The sequence below is a fragment of the Bos mutus genome, chromosome 19, assembly GCF_027580195.1.
Source record: "Bos mutus isolate GX-2022 chromosome 19, NWIPB_WYAK_1.1, whole genome shotgun sequence".
Classification (NCBI taxonomy): domain Eukaryota; kingdom Metazoa; phylum Chordata; class Mammalia; order Artiodactyla; family Bovidae; genus Bos; species Bos mutus.
Genome location: NC_091635.1, coordinates 29590280 through 29601106, shown reverse-complemented (window position 1 = coordinate 29601106; position 10827 = coordinate 29590280). Strand labels below are relative to the sequence as shown.

The window sequence follows — 10827 nt, the reverse complement described above, 5'->3', positions numbered from 1 at the left end:
GCAGAAAAATAAGCGTGAAGTTGGATTACAAAAGACAACTCAGAAGATGCTTGGAACTTTTGTACCCTGAGTATGAAAGTAAACAAAGGGAGGGATGGGTGCAGTGACAGAAGGCTGTTTATATTTGGCAGATTCCGCCTGCCTCATGTGTTGAAGGAAGCGCAGACCTTGGAGGTCGGGCCACCAGGTGGGGAGGAACAGGCTGCTGTTGACCTGGAGTGCTGGCTCCCACGCTGTGAGTTAGGATTGCATAAGAGAACTCAGCAATGCTCTCCAAGGCAATGCCAGTGATGCTCTGCAAATGCCCCATGACCTTCAGAAATAGAGACAGATTTCTTATTACTACATAAACACATGTTAGTGCACAAATAGACACATTGCTGGGGCTTTTCTCTCAAGCCAAATGTAAGTTTTTTCATTTCTCTGAACTTACACAGAGAATCCAGATCCCAGTGTTTGCCAGTGGCCATGTTAAGCTAGGATACCTTTGCCCTGATAGTGTTAGCATGGAAAGTTTCTGCTAGACATTTCCCTCTGCTGAGAAAAGTTTTGTGAAATATGAGAGGGATATTTGAGTCTTGACATTTTCTGTTTGGGAGGATACACTTAATGGGCTTTAACATGGTAGTGGATTATCATAATGGGAAGCGAACAAGCTGAAATTGAGCCTTCATTTCCAATTTCACAAGGGGGAAAGTGGAGAACATTTTTCAGTCCTATCCTAGTTTTCTCTCCCAAGTCCTGCTTATTCATCCTAATCCTAGGTCTTGGCAGTTACCTTTTATAGCTTGTCTGTTTTCCCCTAACTAATGGGAGAATGCTTTCTATTAAATGAATTCTGACCATGCTGGTCCTGCTCAGTGATGCATACCTGGCTCCAGCACTCATGGTTTTGGATGAAAGCACTTGCTGCAATGATTCCTACTGCCAACAGCATGAAGTCTTCCTTCACTGAAACAAACTTTTCCCTGAGTGATTAAAACCACATTAATTTTGGAGCTAGAGTGACACTCAATCTTCCAAATCCTAGGGCTACAGGACTTCAACTCTGAGTTGTTTATGTTGATCATGGGAAATTTTATACATGGAAAGAAATGGTCAAGTAATATCTAATTGATTCCCTCTTCCAACTTCCCCCAACTCAACTGAGATGAAAACATGAGCCTTCTGGCTGAATGGTTTATGGACCTTTTGTTGTTCCATCTGTCTCCCTACCAAATGTAACTGTGAGGCTTTTTACCAGCCTGACTTTACAGTAATCAAACACTTTGTCCAAGTTGCAACCCTGTGACTGGCTTTTTTTCCTAGGTGACTATAAAAGCAGTTCAGTAATCTGAAATTATAAGCAGCTATAAAAGAAGAATTAGGAATGAAAGTATGTTAATTACTTGAAGTCATTTAAATTTAAAAGTAAAAGCCTCTAGGGTTTTGCTGATTGGACTCAGTCATCCATCCAAACAACATATTAGATGTAGATTAGAACAAGGTAACCCGTGCAGGTTATCTGTGGCCTAGGTGCCTTGCTAGGTAAATTCCATTTCCCAGGTTCTCGTGATATGTTACTGACTCCCTGTTTCTGGAAGGAGCCTACAGTAAAGGAGTTGCCTTACCCTTGCAGCTGACTGGGTGTGGAGTTCTCAATTGAAGCCCTCAGCAGGCTTTCATATACAGGTTCATGCAGAAGATAGACTAGGTCAAGTAGAATCAGGCAGGTTGCATGCAGCTGTGTGGCTGGGACCAAACAGCCATTGTATCCTAGATGGAGTATGCGCATGGTAAAGAGCATTATGTGTGTCTGATTGTAATCACAGTTGTCATGCGAAACAAAGCTTCGGAGCTGCTAGTGTGCTTCCTGGTTGCTAAGTTCTACTATAAGAAACCTCTAGCTGGAGGTCGATTTTAAAGGACAAAGGGAGAAGTAGAGAAAACTTCATCTACGAGATACATATATAATTGGAACCTATTTGCTTGTTCCCCTCTTATCTCATGCCTCTATAAAATCAACTCTTTGATCTTACAATAAGAGAGTGGCTAATGAGTCCAAATAGAATCCAGGTGCGGAGACTGGTGTTTCTTTCCCTGACAAGTACTAGAGGAAACTACTGAAAACTGCTGTTCCTCACTGGCAGGTTCTGCCCACTGCCCCCAAACCCTTTAACACATTCCTTTTTTTATTTTTTTTTTTTTTTTTTGGCCACCCGTGAGGCATGCAGGATCTTACTTCCCTGACCAGGGATCTAACCTGTGCCACCTGCAGTGGAGGCGTGAGTCTTAACCACTGGACCACCAGGGATGTCCCCCTAGGAACTTCTATGGAAGTTCTGCCTTCTTATGGAAGACTCCAACTCACATGCCCAACACAGTTAAGTACCTAAAACCTCCAGGAGCATCTCCACATATGCCAGGGGAGTAGGCAGATTGATTTGGAAGTTCAGGGACTTCAAAACATCAAGCTCTGATTCCAGCAGTTCTTCTTTAGTGTGAAGATACCCTAGAGTCCGGAGGAAATTCAGGACTGTAACGTTGCTGATTATCTGAGCAAACAAAACCAAAAGATAGTGAAAGGGAGAGCAGGTCGTCAGAATAGAGGTCATACATCTTGGCATAGTAAACAAAGCCCTTCACAATCCAGTCCTTGCCTTTATCTCAGCTTCTTCTTGGTAATTCCCCCTTATACTCTACTGCTGCTGCTACTGCTAAGTCACTTCAGTCGTGTCCAACTCTGTGCGACCCCATAGACGGCAGCCCACCAGGCTCCCCTGTCCCTGGGATTCTCCAGGCAAGAATACTGGAGTGGGTTGCCATTTCCTTCTCTAATGCATGAAAGTGAAAAGTGAAAGTGAAGTCGCTCAGTCGTGTCTGACCCTCAGCGACCCCATGGACTGCAGCCTTCCAGGCTCCTCCATCCATGGGATTTTCCAGGCAAGAGTACTGGAGTGGGGTGCCATTGCCTTCTTCATTATACTTTACACTTACACAGAATTACTTGCATTCCCAAACCCACAGGCTCTCCAGGTGTCTACACGTTTCCCATGTCTGCATCTCCCTCTGCCCTGCCCTCCAACCCCCCGCCCCGCACACACCTCCCTTAACTGCTCTCCTTACCTATTTCTCCTCTCCCCTTAGGATCCATCCATTCCCCAGCCCTCCCCTTCAAGAAGTCACTTTATTGGTTAAAGTGATATACCAAAAATCTTACAGCTAACATCATTCGTAATGGTGAGAAATTGAAAGCTTTCTCCCTAAGATTGTGAAAAAGCAAAGATGTCTGCCCTCACCATTTGTATTCAACTTAAACTAGAGCATACAGGCAGTGAAACATTCCTGGATAACAATTAAAAGAGTAATGCATTACTGTAAGTTAATAGCAGGAAATAATTATTATTAAAATTTTTTAATTAATCTCAAAGAGAGGCAGAACTGAGAAACACCTCTAGATGGGAGTGGAGATAGTGCTTAACAACAGGTGGAATATACTGAATAAATGTTCTGCTGTTTGTTTAAAAAAAGAGTAATTTTCTCTAAATACACTTCCTTGTCTCTACAAGGCTGATTAGGTACATTCACAGCCCTCTGTATTCACACTAATCAGAATACTTTCCCACATTTGTTTGTCTTCTCCCATTAGATAATAAATTCCTTGAGAGCATAGACAATATTTTTACTCTTGTAGCTATGGCACCATAGAAGACAATAAATATTTGTTGAATAAATGATACTTTATTATACAAGCATCACATAGTGATATGGAAACATTTTGTCCTTTATAAATGCAGTAGTTTTTTTGCCTTTAATACTACTAGGTAGGTTAGCAATTCAGGCACCTTATGTAAACTGTCCTTGAGTCCAAGGGGAGGAAAGGTGACCTGTATGAATGATGGCATCTGTCCAGCAATTATACTTTGGGAACAGAACTTCAGGTTAATAATTGCAGTGTGACTCTGTGTGTGTGTGTGTGTGTGTGTGTGTGTGTGTGTGAGGAGGTCTGTGTGACTGTGTGTGTGTAGGAGGTCTGTGTGACTGTGTGTATGTGTGTGTGTGTAGGAAGCCTGTGTGACTCTGTGTGTGTGTGTAGGAGGTCTGTGTGACTGTGTGTGTGTGTAGGAGGTCTGTGTGACCGTGTGTGTGTGTGTAGGAGGTCTGCTTAGGAAGCATGATTATACTCTGGAATTTCCGCATGAGTAGTATCACCTAGACCTAGGAGTGGGTTTCTCAAAGCCACCTTTGGATGAGCTGGTTTCTCTCTAACACTTAGGTGCTCTTGAGTCACCCTAGCTCCTTACTTTGTAGTGGAAGGAAAGTTTGCTCGCCAGCTGAACACATGACACAAGACGCAGGATAAACTTGTTGAAAAGCTGCTCTTTCAGAGCCCTCCAATTCTGAGGCTCTGTCTTCCCTCTCAGCTGAATTGTAGCTTGCCTGCAGATGTTCTCTGCCTGCTTAACCATAAACCTGTAAAGAAGGGAAAAAGGAGAGAAATCAATCCACACACACAGAGACTAAATGGAGTTTGTGCTTCAAACTATGCTACATCTTATCCTAATATCCAATTGCTGGCTAAAAAAATTTACATTTGTGAACTTCCCTGGTGGCACAGTGGATAAGAATCCGCCTGCCAATGCAGGGAATGTAGGTTCGATCCCTGATCCAGGAAGATTCTACGTGCCATGAAGCAACTTAGCCCATGAGCTGCAACTACCGAAGCCCATGGGCCTAGATTCTGTGCCCTGCAACAAGAGAAGCCACCTCAATGAGAAGTCCTTGCACCAGAATGAAGAGTAGCCCCAGCTTGCCGCAACTACAAAAAGTCTGCACAAAGCAACAAAGTTCCAGAATAGCCAAAAATAAATGTTTTTAAAAATACAAAACTTTAAAAAAAAATTACATTTGCAAGTAAAAGAGGGTACAAACCTGGCCTCACAGTAAGAAGCAACTAGTATTTTTTTTAAGATATGGGTACATTAGCCATCCTGAGTTACTCTCACAAAAGCCTTATGCTCAGGGCTTTACCTTTCAAGGATTTCTACAGCCTGGTAGCTCACGGATTTCTCCAGACACCATTGTTCAGACAGGAGAAAAACAAACTCTGCCAAAACAGTAAAGAAGAGCCTGATTCACAAGGTGCAACCAAAACGACTCTGGGAACTCTTGGCCTTGTATGAAGGCCATGATGGGGCTCAGGGAAGAGGGTCAGGAAGTGTGAAAGATGAGACTGAAACAATCCAAGCGGAGCCTGGTTCCCTTTGCTGCCAATAGGCAGATGAGAAGCATGAAAAGGAGGCTGACTGAGTGCAAAAACAAAGGCTTACTAAGCCCCCTCAGGGCCCCTTGAGCCTTCCTGTGGGTCTCAACTGATGAAAGGCTTGGCCAGCTACACACAAACAAACCAGCTGGTCTACTTGGCCTTTACGCCATGCTGGGAACCTCCGGCTTCAAGAGAGATTCTTGGATGGATAAAAACCCTAACTCCTATATTCTGTTTTCAGTGGAATGTTGACAGGAACAAAAAGGTCCCTCCTGGAGCTTCGATATTCTTTATAACACTGTTTGTTTAGTAACCACCCTCTGGAGAACTCCCATTGCTTTACAAACACAATTCACCTTACAGCTGGACACCACCTCTCCACCACCAGTTTGTTGGGTAAATCTTTGGTGGCTGAGCCTCCTCCAGGAGCAAGTTTGTTACTGTGAAGTGGCTTGTTTGGAAGAATCATCCCCTAAATCAGGGAACAAGGTCCAGCTTGGGTGGGGGCAAGTCATTGGGAAGGTGGGAAGGGTAAGATACCTTGGCAAGATTTTAGGCTGCCTGTGTTTCTCTTTGAAAGAACAGCCCTAGATAGAATTCTATTTAGTTAGCAATATCATTAGAGGGTGGAAACAAGGATAAATGTTAGCTCTTAAAGGTCTGCAGAACTAGGAACTGTGAGCATTAATCAACAAAGAATTACAAATAGTCAAATTTCCATATATCTTCAGAGAAAATCTAACTTAAAGGAAAAAAATTATAAAATTTAGCATAAAAGTTTAACAATTGACTTGACACAGGTTACACATAGATATATGTACAAAACTTCATCATGACAGAGGCTAAAGCTCTGCTAACAGTGTCCAACGAAGAGGATAATTAGTTTAAGCAATTAAGCAAAGTATCCTAGAACTCCTAATTGTGTCATTAGCCAGTCATTTTATTTGCTGGAGCCTAGATTTCATTTATTTATTTTCATGGGGAGGGGTGTGTTTATAGTTGTTTTATTTTTTATTTGAATTATTAACTATTAATATCTGGGCAATTGTTTCTGTTAATATTTTCCATTTTAACTTGCCAAGAAAACAGTGTGGGTTCGGTGGAATGGATGAGGGTTATACCTCTCTCCTGCTGCTGGCTCCATCTCCTGTACTTATTATACAAACATACTCAAATCTATTAACTAAAAGACCCTCCCCTTCCAATCTCTTAAACTAGGGCTCTATCTCTGTAGCCTCTATCACTGTGAAAACTCTCGCAAGCCTAGCTTATACCTGCTGCTACCACTTAATCACTCAGTCCCTCATATTCTGCAATTTGGCTTCTACTTTTTACAATTTGCTGAAATGATTGTCTCAGGGGTCAGAAAATACAGCCAAATTGTTAAATATCATGGTCCTTTTGCAATCCTCATCCCTGTTGTTCACATCTCTGAAGCATCTGAAACTGCTGACCATCATCCTTCATGAAACTTTCCTCTTGCTTCCAAGGGTCTCTTGGTTCTGTTCCTATCTCCCCAACCATTCCATTTATTTTCTTCATGACTCTTCTTCCCTCTCCACTTTCCTGAACACAAAATGTCTCCCAAGAAACTGTACTAGATTCCGCTTCTAAGAGCTCATCCTCTGCCAGTTTCAGCAGTATCACTAATAGAGATAACTCCCAAACCCTTATCTTTACTTGACCTCTCTTCCAATTTAAATTTTTAAACAACCTGCCAGAAACCTTCTTCCAGATGTTCCACAAGCATCTGAAACTCAGTAGATCTCAAACCAAAACTATTTTATTTCCCAGACAAGTCACGTTTCCTTTTTTTTTTCTTTTTCTGTATGTGTGTTTCTCTTAATGGCACCACCGTATGTCTAGGCTCAACCCTTTGACATAGTCATCTTCCCCTTTTTCATTTCTTAAATTCATCCATTGCAGAGCCCTAGATTTTACCTCTGAAATGTTTTTAATCTATCCTGTCTTGTCATTTCTTCTGTCTTATTACCTAAAAAATAACAACTGACAAAGACTCCACTGGACAACCTACCCCCTACCGCTCTCTACTCTGATCCATCCTTTACATCACAGCCAAAATAATTCTTTCTAAGGCAAAGGTTACAGTTACAGAACTCCCATATGCGGGGGGTGGGGTGGGGTGGGGGAACCTTTAATGCCTTCTTGTTTTCCTATTATGTCGCATATAAACTCCTCACTTTGGCATTCAAAATTCCCTGTGGAATGTCTCCAAACCACCTTTCTGGTCTGAATTTCAACTACTCTTCCACATGCTCTGGCCAACCTGGATGACATGGTACCCACGTTCACTCAAAGTGTCCCTATTTCATTGTTTGACTCATGTTATTCCGTTTTAGTAGAAACATGGTCCTAGGAGCTGCCATGGTCTAGTGGTTAGGATTTGGCGCTTCCACTATTGAGGCCTGGGGTCAATCCCCAGTTGGGGAACTCCCACAAGCTGCCCAGCACAGCCGGAAAAAAGAAAGAAACATCACCTTCACCAACCAAAATGTCATCCTTCAGGGTCTACCTTAAATACCATGATGCTTGGAGGACTCCTTAATTCATCCTACTCCCACCTCACTCCATCTTTCCTCTCAGTCTCCATAAAAGCTTGTTTTATGTGGTATGACACTTATCTAACCATACTTGCACCTAGTCATTTGCAGATTTGTCCTAATAGTCTCCAAAGATTATATACATGATTTAAAAGTTGGGACTAGACCTCTTTTTCATCTTTCTATCCCAGGAGGCAAGGAGAGTAAGTAGTCTATACATGTTAAATCAAGGGTGGGGGGGCTGGTGAGTCTGGCTCATCACTGTACCCCCACGCCTGGCATATAGTAGGTACTAACGAAACTTTAAGGAATAACGCATAATGAATCTCAAGATGGGTGCCTCAAAGACAAGTGCCCGGGTCTCCCATACGACCAGCCCCCCGGCCTGCATCCCCACCCACGATCCGGGTCTCCCTGAAGCTGCCCATCCGGCCCGCAGCCTCCTGCACGGCTTGCTCATTCTGCTGGGCCAAATGGAGCAGAGTGTCTTCAATGGTCTCTGTGGCAACAGCTCCAAACCGAAAGTCACTGAGAGAGGATAATCTTGGCCTTTCAGGTCGGTCCATCTTCAGAACCCTATTTGGGCACCCGGACGGCTCATAAACCGATCCCTTTAACTTCTCTTCAGTCTTCTGCCACCCCTTGGATTCTTCGTCGCCTTCCCTGCCCTAGTCCTCGCCTCAAATCTGAGGAAAACCCAATTCCTAACACAGCCTCGAGCCTTCCACAGCCTTTTCCCGCCCCAACGGCCGCGGGCCCTCAGCCAACCGGAAAGCACGGCCTATTCCCTCCTGCCCCGCCCTTTCCCTTTAGCCGCGAGCCGCACTCTGTGAACAGAAAGGCGGACTACAGCTCCCAGGATTCCCTTCAGAGGCCGAGGACTACTATTCCCAGCAAGCCCCGCGCCCCGAGAACGGCGAAGGGCAGAGCGGCAACATGGCGACACCCGGACCTGGAGACCCTGTGGATGCCAAAAGCGGAAAGGCCCCCCTGGCCCAGCGCATCGACCCGACTCGGGAGAAGCTGACTCCTGCACAACTACAATTCATGCGGCAGGCGCAGCTCGCCCAGTGGCAGAAGACGCTGCCACAACGGCGGACCCGGAACATCGTGACCGGCCTGGGCATTGGGGCCCTGGTATTAGCAATTTGTATCCATCTGGACCACAGACTAGGGAAGACCGCATATGGGGGCAGGGGAAGGGCAGCAAAGGCGTGTAGGAGGGCAGTGCGGGGATGGTAGAAAGAACCGGAGCTATGAAAACCTTGGCTACTTCTAACGCCGAGCCAAGAATTTAAGTGTACCTTGTCATTTTAAAGGTGCTCTTTTAATATAATTTATTAATGATAACGAAATCGGGGTCAGGGCTCAGAGGAGCAGAGGGCAGAAGGTGATTTGGGAGGATGAGATAAACAAAAGTGGTGGAGCAAATCTGAGAAAAGGCAATGCACATATTCCACGTGGTTTCCTGAACCCACCTCCCCAGATGGTTACACCTTCTACTCGGTGTCCCAGGAGCGTTTCCTGGATGAGCTGGAAGATGAGGCCAAAGCTGCTCGAGCCCGAGCTCTGGAAAGGGCATCAGGACACTGATCCAGATGGGCATGGTGCATCTCTAACCTGCTGGAGTCCCTTCACATGATGGATGATGCTCCATGATCCTGTAGAAATTGAAGCCTGCGTTGCTGGCCTTCTTACTAACTTTGGACCATGATAGGGGTCCAAGTAGCCGCTTTGTGCATCTGGCCATTGGCAAGGGAACAACGCCCACCTAATGTTGATTCTGTGTGCCCACTGACCCCTTTTCCTAGTTGTTTCCTTGTTTGAAGTATCCACCTTGGCTTTTCCCAAGCTTTGACTTCATAGTTTAATCCTCTTAAACTCCCCTGGGGGCTGGTTTCGAGGGTGGAGGACAAGAGGTGGGCTATTATGGGGGTGGGTGTGGCAGCTCTGTGCAGTGTTGGAGCCTAAAGTGGGAAAGATGGGGTCAGGTTGAAAATAATAAACGAAGTCATTTCTCTCCAAGTCCAATGAGTGTGTTGGGGCTGACACTTCATGCTGAAGCACTTCACAGGCAGCAGCTGCAGCACTGATAACTGCCCCAGGGAGCCAGAAATGTTTAACTAGAATTACTTTTTCCATGAGATCTTTCCACCTGATTTAAGGGAGAGATTGTGGTGGGTCACTGGGCTGTTTTGAGACTGAACCAGCTCTTGGGGGCAGGGAGCAGGCGGGGAGGAAGGTCACCCTTCTGTCCTCAACCCCACACTATGCTCAACTTGACTGCCTTTTCCGTTCTCCAGAGGTAAAGGAAGGATGGACAAGCAGCTTTTATTAACTTCCACTGGGGCCTGCTTCTGTAGGCCTAAGGCGGAGTCTGGGTGGAATCTTAGCTTGGTCAGGTGGATTATTGACCTTGAAGTTTCTTCATGAACTGCTGGCAGGAAGCCCAAAAGCTGGGTTCCACCCCTGCCTCCCATTGTGAGAGGGGAATTCCTTCTAAATCCTCCCCTGCCTAACCCTACTACAAAGCTTTTTTGACTGTGCTGGCTCTTCATTGCTACTCTAGTTGGGTTTTCTCTAGTTGCAGCAACCAGGTGCTACTCTTCCCTGTGGGCTTCTTATTGCAGTGGCTTCTCTCTGCACAGCACAAGCTCTAGGGTGTGCAGGCTCAGTGGTTGTGGTACATGGGCTTAGTTGCCCTGTGGCATGTGGAATCTTCTCTGACTAGGAATGGAACCCATGTCCCCTGCACTGAGAGGTGGATCCTTAACCACCAGACCACCAGGGAAGTTCCCCCACAGAGCTTTGCCCAGTTTTTAAGATCCATACAGATTCACCAGGTTCTAGGTTCCAGAATTTTTATTGGCTGCTACTAATTTTCCCTCCTCCTTTCCAACTGGGAGTGTGCCTTCTAGAATCATCTGGACTCAGGTGGGACTGTTTAGTGGTTCTCTCTCGGCTGGGGAGGTGGCAAGGATGAGGATTTACAGAACATACACCTTCTACACACAGCAAACA

The 10827-nt window shown here is 45.1% G+C and overlaps 2 protein-coding genes across 2 annotated transcripts; one reads left to right on the top strand and one right to left on the bottom strand.

Moving 5' to 3' along the window:
- Window positions 1–27: 27 nt before the first annotated feature.
- Window positions 28–8434, bottom strand: CNTD1 (cyclin N-terminal domain containing 1). The gene is made up of 7 exons (XM_005899174.2): window positions 8204–8434; window positions 5011–5086; window positions 4284–4452; window positions 2372–2534; window positions 1611–1755; window positions 872–968; window positions 28–313 (listed from the first exon to the last, which is right to left on the bottom strand). Exons 1-7 carry the CDS (start codon window positions 8370–8372, stop codon window positions 119–121), a joined length of 1014 nt encoding a protein of 337 aa, XP_005899236.1. The 5' UTR covers window positions 8373–8434; the 3' UTR covers window positions 28–118.
- Window positions 8435–8702: 268 nt separating this feature from the next.
- On the top strand, window positions 8703–9664 carry COA3 (cytochrome c oxidase assembly factor 3). The gene is made up of 2 exons (XM_005899175.3): window positions 8703–8956; window positions 9293–9664. Exons 1-2 carry the CDS (start codon window positions 8743–8745, stop codon window positions 9397–9399), a joined length of 321 nt encoding a protein of 106 aa, XP_005899237.2. The 5' UTR covers window positions 8703–8742; the 3' UTR covers window positions 9400–9664.
- The last annotated feature ends 1163 nt before the right edge of the window (window positions 9665–10827 follow it).